This window comes from Cyrtonyx montezumae, unplaced genomic scaffold, assembly GCF_038088225.1.
Source record: "Cyrtonyx montezumae isolate F1298 unplaced genomic scaffold, pur_monq_1.0 scaffold_8, whole genome shotgun sequence".
NCBI classification, from domain to species: Eukaryota; Metazoa; Chordata; class Aves; order Galliformes; family Odontophoridae; genus Cyrtonyx; species Cyrtonyx montezumae.
Genome location: NW_027072089.1, coordinates 103,241,421 through 103,268,895, shown reverse-complemented (window position 1 = coordinate 103,268,895; position 27,475 = coordinate 103,241,421). Strand labels below are relative to the sequence as shown.

Here is a 27,475-nt window from a genome sequence, read left to right as displayed (position 1 = left end):
GACTATATTGATTCACTTTGCTTGGAGAAAATCTTTCTTAGGCATCCATTTAAAAATGACAAATGAGCTGGATTGCTGGCTGCCCCACAGAAAAGTTTATTTCTTCTGGTGGCATTGAGCATAAAATGCGAGGTAAAAATAAAGTGACTGATATTGGAAGATTCACAGATAAATACCAGTTGCTAAGATCAATAGCAAATCTCTAGAAACTAAAATACTGCGGACATGAGTAAAGTGTTCATGACAGATACATTCTGCAATGCATTTATCATATCACATCTACACAGGATACAGAGCAGACACTGCTTCATTTCCCCATACAGAGACAGCAGCAGAGGGGATGTATGATTATACATCTCAAGAGACAACAGAACTGTATCTGCTCCTTGTGTAAAGCTCATACAGCATTTGAAGGTGGAATATTAAGAGGACTCAGAATATCCTCTGATGAGAGAGAGATAGAGTGGAGAGAAATGTTATAAGATAGTGGTGGCTGCAATTAATCTGGTTGGTTTTTTTTTGCACGGTACCTCATCAGTTCACAGGAACAAGGTCTGCCCTCCCTTTATTTGCATTCTTTGCAAGGTCTCGTAAACAGAGGAATTCTCCAATTCCTCCTTAGTCATGTGTGTCCAAGCTTTTGGTGCACCTGTATCACATTCAGTGAGGAGGAATTGTCTTGGGTTGGATACATGGAGGTTGCTCTGAAAGTAACACTTCCTATTTATTTCCAAGGAAACTACAACAGATACGAAGAGCACAATAACATTCCTTCATAGAGCAGATTCGCAGCTACCGAGCACTATTTCTCAACACAGTCATTACCTCTAGCTATGCATTTTTGCTATTCATGAACAAGAGCCTGCATGCTGCAATCATGAAAATATTCACCAGTGGAGGTGTCACCCCTGCTGAAATGCACTACCCACTGTGCTCGCATCCACTGTTTGGTCTCCAGAAATGTTCAGCAAGCAATGAGAAATGTTAATGGTTGCAATTTTTTTCTGCATGGAGGAATTTAGTTCCACACGTTTTCTTCATCTGCACTTCCACGTAAGACACCATCCCGTCAGACTGCCCCTCTGCTGCCATCTGCTGCACGGCGACAATGTGTAACTAAATATTGCTGAGCCTCTGCTGCGATAGCACCACCATCTGCCTCTGATGTTGTGGCCAACGTAATAAAACAGGAGGCGTTGCTTTTGGAGCAGCTCTTGTAAAATATATAATGTAGTTAGTGTATATAAGTAACAAAACATTTTAATTTTTAATATATTTTATTAATTAAAAAGAGAGCAGCAGAACCATAAAAGTAGTGGGATATTTGATTTTACTTTTGTAAAACTAATGCATCGGTCTGATTCAGTGGCAGTGGTTGCCATGCTTAGCAAGCTCTTAATCAGAGATTTTTGATGAAACTTTGTTCTTGTCCTTCATCCTTGAATAATAGTTGTTCACAAATCTATGTATTGCCAAAAAGTGATGACTGAATAAGTTGTGACTGTGAGGCGAGGGATATTTCTCTTCTAGGACAGGTCTAGTATGGAGACGTGATCAGAATTTTGAGTAGAATATCTAATTGCAATCTATACATTCCCTTTCAAAATTTGCAGGTAATGTATTTATGTTGACTAAAAATGGAGTTACAAATATACCTTAAAAAAGAAGATCATTGAATCATAAAAACTTAGAATCATTAAGGCTGGAAAAGATCTCTAAGAGCATCTAGTCCAGCAGTCCACTTAACACCAATGTTACCCACTATACCATGTCTTTCCTGTTTGCTGCCCGTGCTACATCCACTGGCATAGATTCACTTCAGCTGAGCCATTGGCCTCACCCCAAACCCCATCATAATTTCCTCAGGCTCATCTTCAGCAAACTTCATTTCATCCCCTTCTCCCTTCATCCCTAGTTTAAAGCCCACTCAATGAGACCGGTCAGCTCCTGGGCAAGGATCTGTTTCCCCCTTTGATACAGATGGGAGTCTAATGATGATTTTTTCAGCAATCTCGAAACATATTCTGAAATCTCTTATGGAAAGCAAGGCTGCATAATTTTCACTGTTCACAGTACTGTGTTTAGTCAGTATTTCAAAACACATAAAATTATTTGCCATCACTTGAGATAGCACTGCACTGTGCCCTTTCCATGTTCCAGTTTCAGCCCAGGCAATGCCAGTCGCACACCAATGTTTGGTTGTTGCTGAGTGATGAGTGCACACCCAGGACTGGGCCAGGCTGCTCAGTGGGGAAGTTGGTGGGACACAGGGTGGGCTTGGCCAAGCTGCATGTAGCCCATAGACTGTGGAACAAACATGTGTGTAAGTTTTTATTACTTTTTTCAACATTTATGTTCATATCAGTTAAAGGGCATGATGCCCTTTAGCTCAACTTCAGCAGTTCTATCAGTTTTCCAGGAGACTTTCTTCCCAGAACTTTTCATCAGCATTTTGTGCTCAAAGACCACTTTACCCAAGATATCCACTTTGTTCACTTTCACCACTCTATTACAAGATCAACTGTGAGAACTGTCAGTGAAAGCGGAGCCATCTTAAGAATTTGGAACAATCTAGGGCAACAGAGGTCTGGATATTGACTCAACTATAGAAAACTAAAGGAAGATTCCCTGCCACTTATATGCTTAACATTTTATTCAAAGACAAAAAGCTCTTTTTGTGATTGCTTAATGTGAATGTTCTACATATTGCAACATACCTTGCTAGTTGGGTAATTTATGGAGCTAGGATTATAGAGTTACAATGAAAGAAATCACAAACCATGTCTGAAATCTACATTTGAAGAACGTTAGACATGATTGTCCTCAGAGTTTAAAGATGCAGTTTTAGCACACAGTTACAAAACTCATTTTTCATCCTCTTTAAAAGCATCTAAAGTTTTGCATCAATAAGGACGAACAAAAAACAAAGCAAATTCACAGTGTGAAAAATTCAGTTTGTCCCTCTTTGTTTTGAGTAGTGGCTGGATATGAATATTGTATTTTCTATTTCAGAGTTTCAGTGATGGCTTCTTTATAATCCCTTTGACAACTACCTGTTGGTTTATTCCTTGACTACAGCTCTAAAGCTAATGATGTGTCTAAGGTTCAGTTTCTGAATCTCGTGTCGTACACATAACTGTGATAAAAGTTTTCTGGTCAACATCATCTTGTGAGATAAGAATTTAATTCTGAAGATGAACCAAAATACTTTCTGATCTATTTATTTCCCTTCCTGAGACATAAAGCTTTATACCTTGCATCTCTTGTCCAAAGAATCAAGAGCTGCTTTAATCACTTAAACCTCCCCAGGGACACTGTGTTTACGAGCCTGGACAAGTTGTAGGAGACAGCAAAACAGTCACATAATGAGGGCAGCAGATTGCTAGAATGGCAGAAATGCACTGCCTTTTGTCTTTTTTGCCTAAGCCTTGGTTTAGTAAAGCCAAACTAGCTGCTGCCATTGCAGGAGACTGTTGGACAGTCATGGTGGACTGCTGGAAAAAGAGAAACTCTCCCACCCTCCTTGTGCTCTGAGCTCTCTAGTTGCAAGCCAAGCTCAGAGATTTACAGGCAGTTTGTTTGAGATGTTTAACCATGCCTGCAAGCACAGGTTGTGACTGGACATCTCTATTACATCGTTGAACAACTAGACACAGAAGGCTGATAAAGAAATGCTATACTTACACAGTAAATTCACTGTTGTACTCAAATCTGCAACCTCCTGTGAATGGGGATACGTTCCAGAAACAACTCAGTGGGAATTAATCCTTTCAAAATTGCTGTGTAAAAAAAAGCTGCTGAATGTGGAGTATTTCTGTGAGGCTGACAATCTAGGTCAGTAATGTTGCATTTTTCTCCGTACAGAAGTAATGGCAGGGGGACATCAGAATAGGTACACCCCCCCCCATGTTTTGAAAAAACACTAAGAAGTCCTCGTAGCAGCATTTCTGTGATCTATTTTTGTATTCATCCAGGATCAAATTGGCTGAGAAATTCTAAAATTCCTAGATAAAATCTTTTCCATTGCAATTCCTCTCTCAGATTATCTCCTTGAGTATGAGATCTGTGGATGAAAAGAAGTTCTGTTACAGTTCTTTTCAAATCCACCTGCAAAACTGTTATTCACTGTTGCACTGCTTCACTAGTCCTGAAGTTATATAACAAGTTCTTTTTGTCACTTTCTATACGCTGACATTAAACCACGAGTGTTTGGGACCACTCACAGGCTCAGTAATGCAATTAAGGTCATTAAAGTCAGTTGCGTAGAACAAAAAGCCCATGGGAGAAAAGAGCCAGCACATAGGAGAGTGGAGTGATCCCTGCAATACTGATTATAACAGACATTTCTATGTGGAGATTCACTATTATGTAGATCCTGCTTGAAAACAGCCTGTACTGAAAAGCTTGTCTGTTCACCAGATGAATAAATGTATATATATCACCATTTTGATTCTGATAGATTGAAAAGTGCTTTCTTACCCAGTATCAGGGTATCAGTGCCTGCTCACTGCACTACAAAGCTGGGCTGGGTGGAAGGCGAGAGATGCATGTTGGTTGGTGTGTATTTCTACAATCCTCACCCTGTTTCATTACCTTCATTACCTTATGTCTGACTGAGAACAGGCAGTGCAGGGATGAGAGCATCGTTAACGGGACTGTGTCATGGGTGGGTTGCATTTAAACACATAGTAGTTCCTGTGGTAACAGTGTCAGCGCCGATGTGTTTGTTTGATGTTTTGCAGAATGGTATATTTATTTTTTCACATATCCACATACTCCATTTTTGGTGCCCTGAATATTTATGACCTTTGTAAAGGCGTGTCACATACATCGTCCTAGGTGGTTGGTAGGTTTATGATCCCACTCAGGGCAAAACCTGGTTTATATTGGGTAGGTTTGTGCTTAAGTCTGCACTGGGAATAGTCACGAGTGAAAAAGACCATATAAAATCTGTGTGTCAGAGATACTGCCTTCAGCTTGAGACTGTTATGTCAGTCATAAGCAAGGGCCACTGTCAGCCACAGTAGTTGTACAGGGACAGTAAAGCCAGACACTTTAAGGGCAGATGATATATGCGCTACTCATGCCCAAGAGTGCTGTCTCTCAGACAGAATACTGCTGTTACTTGCTTGGCTGTAACAGCAGTATGAGCACAAGATAAGAAGGGTGCTGATTTCTTACAAATACTTCAAAAACTGATGCCAGTCTGACTAGGTATTCATTTCTTCCTGTCTTCCCAAGTCAGGTCAGTGGAGCCCTGCTCTGCCTTTCCTCCTCCAGATCCAAACTCAACATGGCAGTCATTCTTCTCCTTCTTAACTGTCTTTCCTTGACCTTCACCCAGTCTTCTTCAGCACTTCCCACTGGCTATGCTGTTCTGGCAAAATGGTATTTCTCCTCTAATGACTCAAGCATAGGAAGCTTCTCTCCAAAATGTTTCCAGTTGTGGCAGATTTCTTCAATTAAATTATTCAATTAAATATCCTCTCCTTAAAAAAGCATATGTGTGGTGGTCTACTGTGTCCGGTAGTGGCAGTACTGAACTCTGTAGAAAGATGGGATAGTTGGAGAAATTTTACAGCTTTTAAGTCAAACAGGCCTTCTTCTGACCCAAAATAGCACCAATAGGCCTCAAAGCTAAAGACAAATCTAGAACAGTTTATTGGATTTTAGGTAGAAGGTAGGCTGTTTCTGAAAGCAAATTCTTTGGAGTAAACCAGACATTAGAGGGGGGGCAGACAATGACAAAATAGTTATTTTGTGAGAGAAGGAATTCGTGGGACTCAGAGAGAGGTAGAGAGGAAACAAGAAATGTACCATGAACTATTTCTGCTGAAGGCTTGATTTTAAAAATTTTTGGGTAACTGCTCAGTACCAGGTGATCAAATGCTAGAGGTCCTAAGAGTCACTGGTTTGCTACAGTCATGGGAGCTCAGATTAGTTGTCTTCAAACCCTGGTAGTGCTGCTTAATTGACAGGGATAATGGCAGGGTCTCAACCCCTGCCAGCTGCTTTGTGACAATGGATGTGGCACTTCCCATTGTTTTCCTCCAGTCATGGTCTGTTCTTTGATCTCTGAGGAAGGGATTACCTTTGAAGTGGGAGAGGAGCAGTGCCAAGAATAGCAGAGCCCTCATTTGGCCACGGTACAGGACAGAACTGTGACAAAAGACACTACTCAGCATGCAATAGGACTCTGTGGAGCTGCACATGTGCCTAGCCCACCTGACCTGCCTGTGTACACAAAGGTTGTCCTCCCTGGGGTCACTTAACATCAGTGCAAACAATCATCACCCACATAAAAACACATCTGATCTACGGTTTGCAATCTGTTTTATTTGCCAAAAACAAATCAGTTTCATATTATATTGTATATATAAAGCTTCTTACATAACCTTCTATATGAAACATTTAAAATTTGAGAGGCTGCCAAACAGGCATTTTCATTTTGACTTCTACCCACTAAGCAACATTGATAAGCTATATTTCAGGAGCCTGCCTATGCATACTTTAATGCTATCTTTCTGAGTTTGATTCTCTTTCACCACCTCAGTAATTCAACCCTGCTTTCCCAGTACAAATACAAAAGAACTAAGAGATATACTGGATCAGACAGAAGGTCAGTGTGTCTTGTCCCGGAGCATGGATAGGAACAGATGTTTATGAGAAGGCTTTTGGGACCGGGTTACCACACATGGCTAATTCCTCTAAAATACCCTCTGAGTTGCTGCCATCTCAGGCCTTGGAGACTTCTTGAGCCAGATGTCATATCTGATCTAATAGTCCCTGGTGGACCTCACTGTCCCTGAATGTGTTTGATCGCTTTGTGAGCATGTGGATGTGCAGCAGGCAAATCCACAAGGTGTCTGCCTGTTTCTTAAACGTTCAGTAGCAGCTCGGATGCTAGAATCATCTTGCCTCTCCAAGTTCCAGATCAGCAAAGAGAAACCTCCAAACAATAGGTCCTTTTTAGTTCCATGAGACAGTGCTTAATTCTTCTATAAAACCAGGTGTATTTCTTCAGTGTTACAACTGTAGTTGTTCCAGGATGTATTTATGCTCACCTACTACTTAGGATTAGATTGTTTTAGAATAATGATGTAAAATGAAAACTCAAAATACTCCAGTGTTGTTGTTTTGAATTCCTAAATCTAGTTGTGTAAGTGCAGATTGGAGTGGAAAAGCCTATAATGATTATAATAACCATACTAATTACAGGCAGCTGGCCTTTCATCCTAGAAGATGATTTTTTGCAAACAGAAGGGAGTTGTTGGTTCTTTATGATAACAATATAAAAGGCATTCAGACTCTGTAAGGCATCATTTAAATTGTGGTTTACTACAACACTATGAAGACAGAATGGTATAGAGAATCATAGAATCGCAGAATATCTGGAGTTAGAAGGGAGCCACAGGGATCATGATGTCCAGCTCCTCCACACAGCACCACCCAAAATCCAAACCGTGTATCTAAGCATGTTGTCCAAACACTCCTTGAACTCCAATACCTGTGGCTGTGACCACTGCTCTCAAGCCATTCTCCGCCCAAGCTGAATCTGTACTTGGGATTGCCCTGACCCAGCTGTAGGACCTTGCACTTGGGCTTGTTGAACTTCATGAGGTTGGCATGGGCCCACCTCTCAAGACTGTTCAGGTCCCTCTGGATGCCATCCCTTCCCTCTAGCCTGTCAGCTGCACCACTCAGCTTGTGTCATCTCCAAATTTGCTCAGGATGCACTTGCATCTTTTTTGCTGGTGTGAACCACAAGTGGTGTATCACTGAACAAACCTCTGATCCAATATGCTGGGTGGACACTTTCCATGGAAAAGAGATTTCCCCGTTTTGGTCATTTGTGCTACCATACAATTTTCTTTTATGAAAAAATCTCTATTCATCCTTCCCATGGCCAAACAGAACGGATGTTTGCAGAACTTAATGGCTGCGCATATAGCGAAAAGCGTGGGCATTTCCTTTGGCTGAAATGTTTTTTCATGGGGTGCTTCGAGCAATCAAGAGAGAAGCTTAATGGGAGAGCAGTGGATTGAAAAGTGTTTTTACTAGCTCCCTGCACAAGCTGAATGTACACACTGTGAAACTGTCTCATTATCAGCTTATTTACATGTATCGCTTACAGACTTTGGCAGAGACTTCTGACTTGGGTTTGAAATCTAATGTCCTTTTAGGAGTTTGGCTGTTGACCCTTGCCTTGGACCTGATCTGTGACCCTGATCTTGCAGGTCCTCTGTCCACTCCTACGTGTGACATTTAATATATGCAAAAAAGGTATAGCCTTGTGAGGCTTTTGGAGGATCAAACACATAAGAGAGCAATGCGAATTGAAGGTTTTCATAGCCAGAATTTAAGACCAAAAAAAGAGTTAAAGACCAGCCTATAGCGTATATACTCTGAGAAACATAATGTTAATTTATTTACACTTGTATTGCTGCACAGAATCTTTGAAAAACCTGACCCTAAGAGAAAATTGCATTAATTCATGCGTAGAGTCATAAGAAAAGTCCAGCAGAAGTAGCTTAGTGCTGGCTCATCCTAATTATAAGCAAATATAAGGAAAGTCCAAAATTCCAGCAGAACCACAATGATTCCTTTCTGGTGTCTTTCTGCTTTAACCTGGAAAGGGTCAAAATTTGATATACACTACACCTACTGCTTTCATGTCTGCCCCCAGGGGCTGTCCAAACTCCTGTCACTAATTGCCAAAGGTATGGGATGGAAATTAAGGAATCACTCAAATAAAAATGTATCTGCTGAATTGCCAGACTCCTTTGTGAGATACACTGAGACAAAGAAGCAGCTTGCAAAAATGAGGCCAGGGGCAGTTTTCTATAGCTGACAGAGTAAGTAGGTTTATTGAAGAAACAAGTGGGAATAGAAGAAGTACAGCATGCCCAGGGCAAAGAAAAGTGTGCTTGTGTTCAGCACATCAGAGAGGTCACCAATGAATAGTTCTGTGTGAACATCCGACCTCTGTGCTGCTGCCAAGGGCATGGAAACCTGGTAATACGAGAAGCAGCTTTCAGATGGCACCTACTGTTTCAAAGATAAAAGCTACAGAAAATACACAGTAAACTGCTCTCAGTTATTTCATCCACTCTCCCTTCTCCTCCACTATCTCATCCCTTTTGCCCATGCATCTCAATACACTTTCCAAGCTGCATAAGTCACAAGGGCAATTTTGTCTAATTCAGATAATCTTCACACTCACTCTAGAAAGAAATAGAAAATCCAGACGTGACAGAAAAGAATATGTAAAAGAGCTTCTGCTATTTGCAATTATCCCCTCATTGTTTGCCACAGCAAATGCAGTTGACTCCTAGAAACTGACAGCCTGCAAACAAACTGATCTACTGAAACTCTGCTAAAAGAAAACATGAGAGAGATTTATCCTTTTGAGGTCAAATTCTCTATTAACTCAATTCCACTGACTTTAATTGAACAGTCATAAATTTTATAAAATTAAACTTCTCAGACAAAATCCTCTCTCATTCTCTGCAGAATATTTTCATACACTGAAGCTAATTAATGACTTGAACTCAAGCAACAGTTCATACAATGAATTCATGTTATTATTTTTATTCGGTGACAATTAAGATTGCTTGTGGCAATAGGACGAGGGGAAGTGGCCACAAACTGGAGCACAGGAAGTTCCACACAGATGTGCATGGGAACTTCTTCCCAGTGCAGTGACGGAGCAGTGGCACAGCTGCACAGAGAGCTGGTGGAGTCTCCTTCTCTGGAGACGTTCCAGACCCACCTGGACGCCTACCTGTGCAACCTGGGCTAGGGAGCTGCTTTGGCAGGGGACTGGACTCCATGATCTCTGGAAGTCCCTTCCAACCCCTACAGTTCTGTGATTCTGTGACTCAAGACGCATTCTTTTCTAAAGCTGCAAATGAGTACAAATGAAGAATCTTATCATTCATAACACAAATAACATGCTGGAATTCTCCGTATTTTGAAAACATGAATATTGACCAGGGTCTTGCTCTCAGCAGAAACTTTTAAAAACCTTCCCACCTAAGAGTGTTCTTGAAAATCAGTCTGCTGGTAGAAGATGAAAATTTAACACAAGAATGGAGAGATCAAAATTTTCATTCTGAAACAGACTGTTCCATTTCAGCTTAGTTCAGCGCTGAATGATATCAAATCACTCCACAGAAACAAGAATTAAAGTACAAAAATGGGAATGGTACAACAGGAGAGATGGAAAATAATTCCCAGCCATCCCTTGACAGTGGTTTATAGCCTGTTGGTTACAACACATTTGTGTGGAATGGAAAGTGTGAATGCGACTCCCCGGAGAAGGATCAAAATGCATCTGTCACTCTCATGTCAGGGAGTGCTTTTCACATTATTATTGGCAAAAAGGATAAAACACCTGCCATCAGATGAGATTTTCCACTGCCAGTTTCAAAGAAGGACCTTAACAGGAAAAAAAGACAAGCCTGGATTTCTGGACTTCTACCCTTAACCACTGACTGAGCAAGGACAGTAAAGAGTGGCACCACAGCACGCCCTCAGGTAGCAAGGAAATAGCTATGGCAGAGCCTCATTTCCTGCTGAGGGCTTGTGGTCTATACTTTTGGGTCACACTGGTTTTGCCATCTGTTCCAACCTTAGAAAGAGCAATACCATGGATAGTCTATTTTTAAATAAATGAACAAGATTTTATCTCTTAATAAATACTTGCCTTGCAAATATTTATTCTCAGAAGATGTATGTAAGTGTGTTGGCCCTTGTATCTAGATCAAGAGTAGTCTGCATGTAGCCAGGACAGAGCAATGCCTCTGAACACCTTTTTCCCCTGATGTCCAGATACTTCATAGTCTTTGGAAAGCAGCGGAAGTGACTTCAGATGATAACCTCAGCTCTTCTGTGCTCAAAATGCAGCCAAGCAATCCACAACACTGCCTATATAGGCTCAGGATTGAAATGGGGATTGAGAAAATCTTAACACATTCAAGGCAAATGCTGAGAATAACAAACCCAGGCAGCAAAGGTAAGCCAAGCTACAAAACACAGAGATCTTGCTTCTTTCCAAGTAGTTGCTATGTTGATTTTGGAGTGTCATTTAGGCTAAGGTGTTGGGGTCAATTTAAAAACACATTTCTTTGATATGCTCACAACACGAAGAATTTGTCATCTCGTGCAGTGGACTGCTGCTGGACTGTGACTTCTCTGGCAAAACATGCTCTTGGAGGTACTGCAAAACACAAGGAAACCAGCGCTCACTTTCTGGGGCAGAAGTTTAAGTGAGAGTGTGACTGGTCCTGCTCTGTGTACACCTCTCTATATATCCCATTTTCGTTCAGAAGATGAGAGAGGACATCTCCCCATGGTTTTTTGTTGTTGCTTTTTTCTTCTATTTTTCCCCAGTCTAGTTCTCCTTCCATGTGATTGATTTTTAGATCCCAGTCACTATTCCTGGTGCTCTTGCCGTAGCACTGCCCATGACACACACCAGCAGGCACTAAGAAGGCCAGGAACCAAAAAGCCAGCAGCTTGTAGAAGGAAGGATCCTATCAGCAGTGGTCAACCAGCAGAACAGAAGAGCTGAGCCTGTTTGAAGAAGAAGAGTTAGCAAGAGCAATTGGAAGACAGAAAGAAGGAACATAAAGAAATAAATATCCTTTCCAAAGAGAGGGCTTAATAGAGAATTGCAGCAATTAGCCACTGCAGAGCCCCTGGCAATTCCCACTGAAAATAAAATCCATAGCCAAAACCCTCAATTGATATTAAGTAACAGAGCTCTCAGACACTTTAGATCAGCATAGGATCTTCCGCAGAGTGGATTGTAGATTGATTTTATGGAATCCTACACCCCTCCAGCAAAAAGGCAATTTTCCTTTGCATCAGTGGGTTTTTGCCTGGAACCATGATCCTGGACCTCAGGGAGCTCCCTTCTCCATACAACAGCAACATTCAGCAGCAAAGAATGGGGATTCAATGCATCAGCTCTCTTTGTGTATGTTTATTTTTGCAACATCTCAACTGTACAGAATCACACCGAGGTACTCATATCTGTGCTGTGACCTTCTCTTCGTTCCTGACCATATTTAGATAAAGAAAACATCCCAGAACATTTTCCACAATCTCTTGGATGCTTTGCTGCCCTCATGTCATTGGCGTGTTAAAATGTGAAACAAATGGTAAGACCTTCCAGGAAAAGAAAAAAAAAGAGACTTAAATCAAAATGGGGCTGGGGTGAGAGGCAATGCTGCGTTAGGGCAGATACAACTACTTAAGGCTTGGAAGCTTCTGATTAATATCAGGCTTAGTCCAGCTCCCAAGAAAGATTTTCCAATTGATTTCTATGGGGATTGACTAAGGTCAACACTGTACATGCTGTGGATTGTTCCTTTCATCTGAGGCTCTCAAAGACACTGAACAAACAGGAATGAACATAAAAGAGGGAAGAGAAGTCCCAGTTTTGACCTTTTTACATGGACAGGTTCAATGGGACTTTCAAGGAGTAGATCGATAATCTGATTTCTTTTAATTTGCCGTCTTTGTTCTACAGTATTGAGAGGAGTATCATGCTGTACTTGCAACACCCATTCTCTTGTTACTGACTGGCTTTGTAATCATGAGTAATAACACCGTTCCATTGAGAAGAGGTAAAAATGGACCAAAGTTACGATTTCTCTGATCATATGCTTTACTGTTAAAATACTCAGAAGAATTTTCACACCATCTTCTGTGGGAAAAACAAACAAACAAAAAACAACACAACAGCTCAGTTTTCTGTAGTGCTGCTGCTCTCTGAAATTTCCTTCTTCTGGCAGCAGTTCAATGATAACAGAATCGAGCAATATGGCTCCATGGGAAAAGATAACAAAGAATCAATGTCTAAGCAATTTCAGGATCATCTCTGAATTTAATGTCCAGCTGATTAGTTTATATCATAATGGTTCCTCGGTCCTATTTTAAACATCTCAGGGAAGAACACTTTGTAACCCAGTTAAAATGCTTTCTCATCGGGCAGAAATCAATATCAAACAAGGCAGAAATGACCTCTGTCAAATTTTCTTATGCTCGCCACAAGAGTGCTTAAAATACAATTCCCAGGGAATGTTCTGCAAAATTGACTGAGTTTTAAATAATCCAGCACAGTAAAAGGAGCTTCTAATAGTTCATCCAGAGGAGACTACCCATTCCAAGCACTGAAAGACAATGGATTAGCCTTATGTTCTGGTTTTATCATTGTCATCTGATTAGCTCCATTCTCCTTCCTTCACCCAGACTGACACGTTCTGTTGGCTGCACCTCTTTGACTTGATCCTGAAGGTAGCTCTCAACACTCCTGTGCATGTGTGTGTCATGGAGGGAGGCAAAGCACTCAGTATACTCTTGGGAGCATATTCCATGTGTGTTTGGAGTGGAAAAGCTGATTCATTGGCTTTAAAGTCTCTTCCAACCAAAACCATTGTGTGTTCTGTGATTCTGTGCTTTCTCGTTCCTCTCCCTCTCTAAACAGAACAGATCATGGCACTATCCTACAAACACTTTTGTGAACAAAAGATTAGATTCTCCAACTTTGATCAGTCAAGAGCACTGGATCTGCGACAGCAGAAGAATTAGGTGTTCAAGAAATATCACAAAAATGAGGGGCTTCACAATTACTGCTTGTTTTAAATGATCCATTGGAACAATACAAAGGATCACTTAGTGTTCCAATAGGAAATGAAAACGATGATAAGGCTACTCTCTGAAAGAGAAAAAGGTACATAGTTTCACATAAGTAGTGTGTCAGGATAGGCAAATTTGTACTGCTTAAATTAGAAGACAGACTCTAGTCTTTTTCCTCAATTGCAAGAGCGATTAAATTCTAAGCTAATAAAACTGGATAGTAAGCACTTTGCTTATTTGAATGTGCCCTCTAAAAATTATGTATCATCACAGACTGGTGTGCGCTTACCAAACGCTCCTCTTTTTGCTCTTGGTGGTCAGAGAGCTCCTGGGACTCTGGCATTCACACCCCTGCTGCTCAGCCCAACTCCTATTGGGAGCTGGATGTGCCTGGGCAGCAGAGAAACAGCTGGTGTGGGGTGTTCAGGAGAATAGCAAACCAGAAGGACACCTCCCTTCTCTCCTTCCTTGCTACCTCTGAGCCAACTGCTGGCCACAGGGCTGGAAGGCAGATGGGCAGATTGCCATCCCCTTTCAGGGTCAGCCCTCTAAGGGAAGTGAATAACATTGCTTTCACATTCTCCTCTGCTTAAAGCTCTGCTTATGCAAGCCATCCCAAACAAAAAACAGCTTTTCCTCAGTTAACACCATTTTGCATGGAGTGGGAGTTTGAATAGAAATGGAGAAACAGTCCAGACTTGGGCTATAGCTGCAAGAAGATAGCTTCATCCTCATGAGAGGTTGGTTATAACCACATTTTCACATTAGCAAGCTATTTAAAGCAAAAGAGCAATCTCTGTCATGCTCAGCTCTGGTCTCTCACTTTGTATTCCGGCCAGGAAGTGCCTGATAAAGGCTCAGTATTTTTCCATGAATTAGGATGCCTTAATTAGTAGAGACAGCTAATTTAAATTAGCTGTAGGAGCAGGTACAACCCTCAAGAGAGCAAAGAACAATGACTGCAGTACACTCAGAACAGCATGAGGAGAATTTCTGCTTTTGGAAAGACATTCATCCAGGCAGACTAAGGATAAGTCTGCCTCCATAATTGGATGTGCACCCGTTTTCGTGGGGTGACAACAAGATTACATGCTGTACTTTCCTTAGCTCTGTGTCAGGGGGAACAAGCAGTTATTTCTATCACTTCTTGCACCACCCAGAGGCACTACGCCGGGTGCAAGACCAGCGTGCTCATGGCACCCACCAAGGTGGTTCCCCGAGCATGTCAGCGCATGGAGCATGGCTGGGAGGTGAGGTCAGAAGCCTGCAGAGGGGCAGGAGATCCAGGGTGTGTGCTATGAAATATCAGCTGGTTCCTGATTCAGCAATGGGCAAAGAGCCCTTTGAAGGAGACCAGCTGGACAACGGAATGTTATTTTCTTTCTCATTTGCCTTACCACACTATTAACCACAAGGGATGGAAGTGGAGAATATAAGGTGCAAATTTTGATCAGCAGTTGTGATTATTCTTACAGCAGCTTTACACTTTATGAGTGCTTCTCGCTGCAGGAAGATCTTGTTCTGCAGAACAGGTATGGCAGTCTGCAGGTGCAAACAAATCTGCAGGTACAGCAACATGCCAGCAGACTGGACTGTGGAAAGGTTTAGATGCTCTAGATACAAATCAAAAGTGCTCAGTGAAAACTGTTCCTGCAAACTAAAACTGCTGGAGCCAGATGGAGTCCTTATCACCGGCACAGGCACACAGATAACAGCTGCCCTAAACTCTCCAGCTACCAAAGCAATGGCAGCAGATTTTTGTCCTCATACAAACAGCTGCAGTTGAACATTCTTTGCAAGGTCACAACTTATTTACTTCTCCTGCATTAATGACTCACATCAGTTGTGAAGCAGGACCCCAAGCCAGTGACTTGGTCTACTTGTGACTATGCCTCTTTTTTCCCCTAAGAAATAAACTAAAATACCACATCACTCCATCCTAGCAGGAGCACAGATTCACTAGTGCACATGAGACAGGCAGCAAACTAAATCTGGCTCTGGAGTTCAGCTGATCACTTCCTTCCAAGGAGTACACCAGAAGAGGGACATTGAAAACACACTTGCCAAAGTCCTTGTGGAGTAACCACCCTTCCTGGAAGTCAGGATGTTGTGTTCCCTTCCTTGCCTCTATCAGCCCTGTCAGAGTCACCTAACTCACCACTCAAAAAACCCCAAAAAACTGAACAGTCTCAACGTGAGGCTGACATTTTTCAACATATTTTTCAGTTCCTCACCTTTTCAGGGTATCTGGATTGATGTGTGTTTTTTTTTTTATCTCGTGTCCTAAAATGGTAATCTCTTGAAAAACCTGATTGCTATTAAATACATCAGGATGGCCACTTCAAGAAAATGATTAAGCAATTACTGTGAAAGATATTAAAATAAGGTTTCAGCAATACCATGAGATTGATTTTAGAGTGTTACAGGGAGCTGAGACCTGCTGTTCAGTGATGAATGAGTTCCCTGAGAAAACCCAGTAAGGGACCATAACATAATCACATAATTGAATTGTTCTTGAAATATCACTTGCTCCGGGATTTGGAAATCAGCAGCCCCCAATGACCTTGCTTTTGACATCTCTATTCATGATCTTGGAAAAGAAAAGGTAAACAGCAGTAACCAGTAAACAAAAAGGGCCTCCAGCTGAAGCAGACACAGGCAATGTCTGGCTTGTTAAACCTGTGGGGAAATGAGAAGAGATCTGATTAGAGATCTTGAGTGAGATGTTGTTTTAATCTTAAAAACAGCTCTAATGAGTCATCTAAGAGCGGGGAGAGATAAGGAAAGGGGAACAAGGGCAAGCAGAACCAGAGGAAAACTGGACTTCATTGATGTCATGTATGGTCATATGTGAAGTCCACATGGTGCATCAAACTCAAACATCAGCCAAGACTGGAAAACCAAGAATAGTGCAAATTGAGCCTTTCTGCCCCCTACATCATGAAAAATGAGAGTGGTTACAGCATCCCACAAGCCATCCCCTGGGTCTGTTGGAAGGGCAGCTCTTGTAGTTACAAGCAGATAGGAATCCTATTTTTCTTCATGAAAACCAAAGCATACGAGGGGCCCTAGAAAGGCTGGCAGTGACTGTGGCTCCAGAAGGGATCAGTCTCACGCATAACTGAACTGAGGACTCTGTTCTCAATGACAGAAACCGTCATATGCACAAAACCGTGCCCAGAATCACAGAATTGTAGGGGTTGGAAAGGGCCTCTGGAGATCATTGAGTCCAATTGCTGAAGCAGGTTCCCTACAGAAGGTCACACAGGAAGATGTCCAGGTATGTCTTGAATATCTTCAGAGGAGGAGACTGCAACCTCTCTGGGCAGCCTGTTCCTGTGCTCCATCACACTCACTATGAAGAAGTTCTTCATGTTCAGATGAAACTTTCTGTGTTGCAGTTTTGTCCTGTTGCCCCTTGTTGCATCTGTGGGGACCACCAAAAAGAACCTGGCCCCATCCACTTGACTCCCGTCCTGTAGATACAAGCGTTGATAAGATCATCTCAAATGTTACTTCCTGCAGCTTTGTCCAGGACACAAAGCTGCGGCAGATTCACTGCACACTGAGTATCCGTGCAACAAACTGCAGGCAGAGAAGTTACAACTCAGAAATTCCTATCTGTCCAACCGTGCAGCCTCCCCACTCGTGGCGGTACGAATAGCCTGCATTTGCAATGCTAACTACAGGATTTGGTCATCTCTGCCACGGTGTGATGGAGCAAAGGCTGCTTTAAATGACCTGATTTTCAGAATATGTGCATATCATATTATAAGTACAATCTCAACTCCAGCCTTTCCAGTTGGTCACCAGGCACCAGCTTTTGGGAAGCAGATTGGTTATGGAGCAGAAACCTTTGGCTTGAACTCCACAGCCAAATCTGAAGGAGTAACTATTGTGCTTAAAGTAAATACTGAATCCCTTTGTTCAGTCTAATCCAGACAGGGACAAAACAAATGATGTCTGGTGCAATCCATACGGGGACAAAACCAGCGATGTCTGCCTGTTTTGTCTTCTGCAAACCACGCCTGGCCTTACAATCACCCTATTCCCTGTGGAGCAAGAGTGGCACCTGGTGGTCAGATGCCCTTAGCACTCATAAAAAGCTTTTTTTTCAGTTGAACATTCGGTGCAGTGGAATGCCGGAGGAGCCCTTTGAACAGTGCAGTCCTGACTGACCCGATCAGAGACAACTGCTACCTGCATGTACTCCTGTACCTCGCTGTTCTCCTGCGCAGGCAGCACCAACTGACATTCCCACAAGATGCCAGCTCCACAGATGATCCTCCCTACCCACGTTCTAATTCTCCTGTGAGTCGTAAGGAAGGAATGAGGACCTGCATTGTCTTGCTGAAAACATTTTTTTTTTCCTGACTGCTTGGAAAAATAAAAACAAATCAGGGCTTCCTATGTGGGCAGAGATGAAATAAGCCTACTTCAATCAGCTACCAAACGTGCATCCGTACAGACGGATCTTAGGGCCACATGTGTCATGGAAGAAAATGCTGTTATTCTCCTGTTTATCAGCCATTCTGTGCCTCATCAGGATGGGACTTCTGTAAGTCCCTGCACTTCACAAACCCTGTGAATAATAGATGTGCTCTGGGGATGAATTTCAGCCACCAGTGCTCCTTACAACACTGACATTCATCTGGCAAGAAAAGTTCTGATGCAGAAGAGCTCTGTCTAAAGAACAAGCCCCCACAAAGCACTGAATCTCAGACGGAGTGGCTTTGGATTCATATATTGCAACCAAGTGATTATTTTATGGCTAATTTGAGCTCAGAGACTGAGAGGCTGTCCCCTTAGAACTGATAAACGTAAAACTTCTACAGGAAGCTTTCCTGCAGCTGGGCTGCCAATCCTCTCCTTCACTAAGAGTGACTGTCCTCAAAACTGCCTTCACCTGTCTGAGACCAATTTTTTGCCCAACTAGTCCTTTTCTATAATTCACACAACGATGTGAATCTCACAAAGAGAATGGTACCTCCCTGCAGGTTTGGCAGGAATTGCTCAGAAGTCAGCGGGATGGGCATGGAAGGATGTGTGTACAGTGGAATAGCCACATGGTGGGATAGGATGAGCTGCACTTCCACAGTAAAAAAAGAATAGAGCATCTGGGGCTGTATGAAACATAATCCAGCTCTCTGTGGCTGCTGTTCAGCAAAGAAATGATGAGAGCATGGATGAGGCAATACAGTGATTAGCACAACAAAGTTCTTGACAGCTGGCTTTCCTGTGTGCCAGGCTCACAGTCCTGGGCACCATAACTGCACTCAGAGGGGGAAATTCACCTGTTGGCCATGCACCAGTGCAGGCACAAAATGAAGAAAGGGCGACTTTATGTGAGCACCACCATCAGTTTTAATGAAGATCTGCAGGTGTAGCCTGTAGGTGGCTTCTCTGCCTTTATACTTAAGGTATCACAAATGTGACAACTACATCTCTGATGTATCTGGTGAAGAAAGCATTTGGCTACAAGACACGGCCCCACAGAAGGGCTGGAGCCATGCAATATCTTCTGCAGGCTGAAGGTTAACAGCACAGAAGTGTTTATAGAGAGGGCAGCACAAAAGAAGAAGTACAAAACTAGGTCATGTGAAAGCTGATGTAATATTTGGCAAGGTCTTCAAACTAGCTGCTGAAGTCACACACCTGCAAGTACCTGCAGACGTTTGCATGAGCCAAAATGACTAAAGCTAGCTGCACACCATGACTGCACACTGGGATCTGTTTGCAAAAGCAATCTCCCCCTTTTCATATCTCCAGATTTCAAGTACATTATTTTTTTGTCTTTTTTTTTTTTTGTAATAGATCCCATATGTTTTGCCTCTACAAGAGTCAGAAGGAACTGGAGAAGCTCATCATGGTCTGCATGCACAAACCTAGGCTCCAGGAGATACACACTCTCCTCTTACCGCAAATAAACCTCATGGCCCTTCCTGTGCTCACTCCCCCACCCTGAAAGGTGCAGACCTGCAGACACCTCAGGACCACACTGAGCACACTGCAGCCACAGAGAGCTCTGGGCTGCCTCAACGTGGGCCCCAAGCTCACTTTGGCATTGGCCACAGCCAAGACAAGGCAGGTGGAAGCATGCACAGACACAGGTGCTGTAACAGTTCGTCGCACCTAAATGATCACATGTGCTATTTGCAGAAATGTGAAAACAGAGCTGCACAGTGAATGACAGATACTCCCCCTGGTTGGAGGAGTCAGGAGCCCCAGGATGCTCTATTGAGCAGGACAGGAGGTTGTGCAGGCACAGGATTTCATGGTCTCTTAGGGAAGGAACAAGCAAAGCAACACCACAACACATTGTAAAATCATTTGCATTCATTCTCATGAACATAAAATCTCGGCAGCCCCCCAGACCTTGCACATCATATCAAGAAGCTATCACAGCTATAATAACCACCTCGCAGCAATGGGGACCATTTCACCGATATACTAATTGCAGAGCGCATCCTGCCAGGGCTCCTGGAGGAGGAGAGGAAAGCTGTGGGGAGGACTGCACAAGTGGTTCATTTGCATCGGATGCCCTTATTATCCCTCCAAGTTCTTCCTTTCTCAGTATTAATTAAAGCTCATGCTGTGACAGCCACGAGGCAGGGAGGCATACTGAATGACTGCCACATATGTCAGCAGGTTTCACTTATCCTAAAATCCTAAGTAGGATATGGGGGGACTCAGGAGTAAATTCTGCTTAGGGATAAAAGCCTGATAGGAATAAAATCCTGCTTTTGTGTTGATCCTGTTGATCTCCTCCATGGACAATGTACAGCACCAGTGGGCATCCAGGGCTTTCCCCTGTACCCAATCCTTAGGAGCTTCCCAGATATGACGTGCTCCTGAGTGCTTGCTGAGAATAGGGTTTGCATTTACAATGGGAGGAAACAATGGCTCTGAATTGTTTGGGGCAGCAGAGAGGTTAGCACAGGGCTTAAATCAGTGGCTCTGACACTAATTTAACATCAAAAGTCAAGGTCTTTATTAACAGTCTGCCCTGCATGAAGTCTTGGGCCAGTAAAAGCACAAAATATAGTACTAGCAAGAAAACCCTGCAATTTTAATCTCAAATTGCAAGAGGAAACCTCCCTTCTTCCCTTCCTCCCCCTTACCTTCCCTGTTTCCTTTCCTTTTTCCTCTTTCCTTTCCTCTTTCCTTTCCTTTTTCCTCTTTCCTCTTTCCTTTCCTCTTTCCTTTATCCTCTTTCCTTTTCCCTCTTTCCTTTCCTTTTTCCTCTTTCCTTTCCTTTTTCCTCTTTCCTTTTTCTTTCATCCTTTTTCCTTTCATCCTTTCTCCTTTCCTTTTTTCCTTTCCCCTTTCACCTTTCCCTTTTCCCCTTTCACCTTTCCCTTTTCCCCTTTCCTTTCTTTTCCTTCCCTTCCTCTTCCCCTTTCCTTTTCCCTTTCCTTTTCCCTTTCCTTTTCCTCTTTCCTTTCCCTCTTTCCTTTCCCTTTCCCTTCTTTCCCCTTCTCCTTCCCTCCCACATGAGAAACATGCAGTATTTTGCTGTGTGCTCACTGCCATCACTGCAGCAGGAAGGCTTGCACAGCAGCTCCTCGAGACCAACCTCACTTTTCTCCTGCCCAGTCATACCCTGAGCTGTGCCACATCCCGATGCCGTCCAGACGCGGCCCCACGAGGGCAAAGGAGCCCGCGGTTCCCCCTGCTGGCCACCTCGTGCTGACACAGCCCAGCACGCCGCCGGCCTTCCGGTCCGCCGGCACGTCGCTACATCCCGCCGAGACGTACGGCGGCGCGCGGGCTGTCAGCCAATAGCTGACGGCGCTGCGGGCAGGCCCCGCCCACTCCGGGGGCGGCGCTGCGGGGCCGGGCCGGGAGCGATGGAGGCGGGCGAGGGTCGCGTCCCGTACTTCGCGTACGGCAGCAATCTGCTGCGGGAGCGGCTGCTGCTGCGCAACCCCTCGGCGGCGTTCTGCGCCCGGGGCCGCCTGCAGGTGCGTGCGGGGAGGGAGTCGAGGGGAGCGCGCTGAGCGCAGCGGGCTCCCCGGGAGCGTGTCCTTAGGGCTGCCAAGTAGCAGTAGTCGGGTTCGGGGCCTTGTCCAGGGTCCTTACAGCCGGTCAGTGCTGATCAGAGCCCGGATACGTGTAAGCAAAGCTGTGCGGCTGTGTAGGTTTCTTTTGGTTGCGTTGCTGTTCTTTTTTCTGCTTGTTTTTTTAATCATTTTTGCCTTTGCCACTTCGTTTTGTTTTCCCTTTGCTCGGGCAGTCTTCCTTAAAGCTCTTTTCTTTCCCTTCTGTGCTGCTCGGGCTACACTTTTGTATAGCAAGTTGGAATGAAACTCAGACCCGTGTGAGGTCAGGTGTGAAATGACCCTGAGTAAATGCAAGAAAAAGTTGTTCTATTTTGCCTATATGGCAGCATTTGGTATTGCCGGTAAGAAAAAAGAGATAAAAAAAAAAAAAAAACAATTCTGAAGCAATGTTTTGACTTGCAGTACTCGCTGACTTTTAATTTCCCTTCCAACCCAAGCCATTCTGTGAGTAAAGCTCAGTCAAGGAGGCATGTGTCTCAACCTAAAAGTACCCAGGAGCGTTCCAACTGAATGATGATACAGCATAAAATGTGAGAAAATATGCAAATGGTATTTCCTGTCTGGGCTCTTCTATCAGAGAATGAGGAAAAGACCCAAAGCTCCCTGTCTTGGAAGCTTTGTTATTACCCCTTTACTCCTACCACTAGAAATTGTTAGTTAATAGTTAGGTGTCTGCAGATTAGATTTCTGCCAGCAGTGTTTTCCAGCAGGCATCTCTCTCCCCTTTGTCCCTTTCCACCTGGAGAGGTGAAAAAAGCTGACTTCTGCCTGCCATGAGATCCTGCCTACATGACTATCAGTTCCTCCAGCTGGTTTCCTGTAGGCTGTGCTTTAGCTATCCTTTTCCCATCAAGAACAGATAACAGCCCCTATCTTAAGCGGAGTGGAAACTGATTGTCTGCACTGGTTTCATTTGCAGGATTTTAAGCTCACTTTTGGCCATCATCAAGGCAGGACAAGTTCTGTCTGGCATGGAGGTACAGCTACCATTGCTCAGAGCCCTGGAGACAAAGTGTGGGGATTAGTGTGGAAATTGAACACTAGAGATATAAGTTCACTGGATAAGTAGGTGACTTAACTTTGCTGTCTTCTATTACTTTAGAGAGCAATTCAAAAGTTATCCGTAACTTTGTGTGAACAGCAGCATGGAAGCTTTTGCTGCGATCAAGAAGATGCTTTGGATTTTAATATGTGCATATATTTTAATATGTGCAATGTGTTAGCATTAGGCTAACACAGTTCTGCTTCTGGTACCATAGCAACCTTGGCTATGGCTTTACTGTGCTACCTAGGTATGTATAATCTTGGCTATGAAGTTTGAAGCTCCAACTTGCTTTTCATTGCCTGCAGTGAACCTGGAAGATAACAAACTGTTGACCAAGAAGGGGCACAGTCAAGCACTCTCACGTTCTGCTTAGGAGTGTTAGTTCCAAAGAAGGCATCTAGATAGCATGCACCTGGCTGGTGGGAGCTTCACATGTCCCTGCTTTCTTACTTGGTTCCTCATCAACTGGGGATGGGGAACCAAGCCCCTGCTGACCCACACTAAAATCTATTGAATTATCATTCTTTCCCAAAGTGTAAACTTCACCAGTTAAAGATCCTATCTCGCAGTATCTGCTTTGATAGTAGCACTATGTTCTTCCCCTTAGGGTCAGTGTTTTATATTTTAACTTCAAAAAGTGTTGCTTACACACCATGGAATTGCTGATCCCTGACTTTTTTAGAGAGGGGATGGCCTTTAATGTTAGCTAAGATGCTAGAGTCTTGAATGCTATAACTTCACCAAAAAGACACTAACTTCTTCCTAGCTGCCTTGCTGGTGCCAACAAGGTGAATTGGAAATGGATGAAAACAGGATGTATTCTTGCCTTTTGTAATCATAGTAGAATTGTAGAATATCCCAAATTGGAACAGACCAATAAGGTTCACCAAATTTAGCTTCTGGCTCCATACAGGACTACCAAAAAATTAAACCTGAGAGCATTGCCCTAACTCTTCCTGTGCTCTGGCAGGCTTGCTGCTGTGGTCACTTCCCTGAGGGGTCTGCACAAACTTTCCCTGCAATGGCAAATAGCAGCTTTGTAAATAGTTCTCTTCTAAGAACTGCTGCTAACCAACTGTAATGAGCATGCGTGTGTTACTGCTGAAGATCCTGGGTGTTGCAAAACAGGTTAAAACAACACCTGGGATTCTTTGGCCATGCACAAGGAGATAATTCTCAATTAACTTTTTTGGTTTTTATTTTTTATTTTTTCTCTTATAGCTTCCAGTGCCTCCCTGCACTTAACCTAATTATCCCCATAGTGTGTCCCCTGATATGTACATTAGGTACGTTGCAGTGGATAGCAAGCCTTTGAAAGAGACAACTAGTCAAAACAACATTTTGATAAGCAGTGTTAGAAATCATGGTACCACACATCTGAGAAGTTAGTTGTGATATCAAAATTCTGTCCTGTATTTGTCTTTACCTCTTACTATTTCTTCAGACATCCATAGGTAGCTAAATGCTAATGGTTAAATCAAAAAGTAGCCTTGGTTTTGTACTTGCTTTAATTTCCTAAGATGGCAGGATTTTACTAGTTAGAAATATATATATATTTTTTTCCCTAAACTAGCTCATTGTTACTGCACAGGTCTTGCACAAATTAAAGGTTGTCTTGGATGATTCACTTTGGAATGTTCATTGCAAGAGCTGTGCCAGTTTCTTTTTATTCAAATGTCACACAGTGGCAAGATAAAACTTTGCAAATGTTTAATTTTCTGAGCAGGAGGTAATCTGATGATCTTGATTGAGTTTCTCTTTGTAGATTACCAGATTTGCACAGTAACTGACTGACAAGCAGTACTCTCTAGTCTTGCAAGTTAGCTGCTAGTCATCTTTCTTAAGGTGCTGAAATGACAAAAGTGAATGCTACTTCTTCCGTAGAAACTGATTTTTGGATATGAAAGTAGTTTGCCAAAAAAGTACTGTAGTATGTTCTGCTTTATTTCTTAAATGTAGATAGTAGTGCAGGTCAGTGTCCTGGATTATGTTAAATGTATAGATTTAATTGCACAGTTTGAAAGATGTTATCCACACACTGATTACTGGGCATGAAAGGAACATATGTCATTTTTAGGCAAGAGGGAGTTGAAGATGGCATTTATGTCCCAATAGAAGTTGATATCCATGCTGAAGAAGGAACAGTTCTGACCTGTCGGAGCTACCAGATGAAAGACTATGTTTGTGGTCCCCCTTCTCCCCAGTATAAAAAGGTGGGTGTTGCATCTGGAGAGGGTGAACAGAAATATATAATGCAGTACTTGTGTCCTGTTTAGTAAGTACTCTATTTGCAGTGGATGAAAGGCATGAGTAATTCTGATGTTAAGGTACAACTTAATCCTTGTGCAATGTACTAGTGTAATGATGTTTACAGAAGTCTACTAGCTCGTAAAGATGTACTAAATCAGTATTATTATCTGCTCTAGTTCTGTTTTGCACAAAGCCTCTATTTAACTCGTGAATTAGTGATGACTGACACAAGGATTTCTGAAGGATGCCAGTTTTCAGCAAATTTCTGTCTGGGACTAAGAAATTAACGTATTCCACTTTAGTGGAGTATAATTCTAGGACAGAGGGAAACTTCTGTGGGGAGAACACAGTACTTGGCTTGTAGTCTCAATGACATGGGTTATCCCTATTCCCTTATAAATTATCTAGCTATTTTCTAATACGTGAGTTCGCCTGTTTCATTTTTACCAGATGCATCATGAGTAGATCACAGGATTTCCAGCACCACTGTAGGGCACTGCAGGATTCTCACTTGATGGTGGCGAGGCAAAAGTGTTTCAACACTTCTGGAACTCGCTGACTGTGGAGACACATGATCCAGTCACACAGCAGGCTTGACCTGCTTAGCTTGTGAGATCTGATGAGGATCTAGCCTCAGGTGGCATGACTGCATGTCTGGAATTCTGCAGTTATTAGCAACTGCAAATAGACGTCACTGTAGCATTGTGGATTATTAATATATTTTTTTTTAACCAAAAGCAAAGAAACAGGGCTCAAGTCTGTTAAATCTCATTTTCCTATCTGAACTAAGGAAGTGAACCCCATGAATCATCTTTCAGGAACACAGCAAAGACCTGCTCTGCTGCTGCAGGATTTCTTTAGAGAAAGCTTGCGTAGAAAGCAGGCTTTGCTGCTTCACAAACCTTCCCCTTCCCTTCCTGCTTCCTGTCGAATCAGATCTTCAGGGCTTCTCAGGGAATCCATTGAGTCTGTTGCTGCACTTGAGCTCTCCCAAGTATACTGCAAGAGCAAACTTCCAATTTTGGCAACTTTATCCAGTTAAACGTTCCTTCCTGCTGTTGTCAGGGTAGGCTGTTCTCCCTCACTCGTCCCCCCCTCCCCCCCATCCCTGGTTTATTGTTTAAACTAAGTTAACTAGGTAAGAGGGCTAAAAATGTATAAATGTGACTGCAACTGCACGGTGCATCCATCTATTGCGTACTTTCTGTGGTAATCGCTTCTAGGCACTTCATCCTTGGCTATCCTGGATGTTGAATGCATGAAGGAATATTTGCAATACTGTCAGCTTTTAAAGTCTGTGTATTTTATCTCCTTCACTCCTATTTGACAGCTTGCTAGTGTGTCTTTGAAGCCTTGGCTCCTAGCTGCAGTAACAAACTAAGGAATCTGTTTTCACTAAGCTAAGTATCAATTCCTGTTACTCCTGTAACCTACCTAAGCATTCACTGTTGTGCATTGGGTTTGACCTGAATTACTGAATGAAAACTTAATTGGGGCTTCTTGAGCATGATGGTAGCATTTCAAAATCTTAGGAGTACACCATGGCAGTACCTGGATTTCCCTTTTCACCTTAAGTGATTCGTTCTGTTTCAGTAAATATTTTGAGGGATCTGTTATTAACATTACTACTGAAGTCTTTTTTTTTCCTCTCCTTTTTCTCTATAGGTTATCTGCATGGGTGCAAAACAGAATGGCTTGCCAACTGAGTACCAGAAGAAATTAGAAGCTATTGAAACGAATAACTATGCAGGATCAGTGCCAATCCTAGAAGAAATTGAAGCTGCTATTAAAGCAAACAAAATACATTTTGCATAGAATAATTCTGTGCTTGCTTGGCCATTCACCTTGAGTTAGATCCTTCTCCTTGCTGTGCTGATCAGTGGCTTTGTAATTTATCAAGAAAGGATGAGCTTGCTGTACAGTAAACTGTTAGACATAATTTGCAGTCTGGAGACGCAGTGACATTGACAACTTCTTCACTTTGTATTTATAGCTTAAGTACATGCAGATTTGTAAATTGGCTTTCTGTAATTCTTATGCAGCTCTGCATGCAACTTTGTGCTTTCTGTCCTGTTTCTTTTAAAAAGAAAAGGCCCGTTTTGCTAGCTGTTTGCATGTGTTACCCTCTGTGGAATAAGGGCTGCAGGATCAGACCCTTTGTTCATAAATGTAAACAAAATTGACAAGATTTTCAGAAGTTTGTTGAATCTACTCAGCACTCTAAAGCTATACTGAACTTTTTTCTCTGTTGCTTCTCACGAAGGTTTAAGCTCAACCTATTTGAAACTGTGGTGTTACTGTTTCTATTTATGTAGTTAACAAAAGAGAAATATTTTAACTATTTCCATGTTTTTAAGTGTTCACATGAATGGGGACTCAGGCTTGAAAACAGTGTTCAGCAAAGGATCTTACTCAACATTTAACAGCCTCCTCTTTTTTAATAATCAACTACTTAGATACAACCGATTTT

At 42.7% G+C, this 27,475-nt stretch overlaps 2 protein-coding genes across 2 annotated transcripts in view; one reads left to right on the top strand and one right to left on the bottom strand.

The window, feature by feature from the left end:
• Positions 1 to 27,475, bottom strand: part of MTURN (maturin, neural progenitor differentiation regulator homolog) — a 263,443-nt gene that overhangs the window by 98,558 nt on the left and 137,410 nt on the right. The gene's annotated exons all lie outside the window — the stretch shown is intronic.
• Positions 21,488 to 27,100, top strand: GGCT (gamma-glutamylcyclotransferase). The gene is made up of 4 exons (XM_065752233.1): positions 21,488 to 21,611; positions 22,630 to 22,775; positions 24,833 to 24,968; positions 26,671 to 27,100. Exons 1-4 carry the CDS (start codon positions 21,498 to 21,500, stop codon positions 26,818 to 26,820), a joined length of 546 nt encoding a protein of 181 aa, XP_065608305.1. The 5' UTR covers positions 21,488 to 21,497; the 3' UTR covers positions 26,821 to 27,100.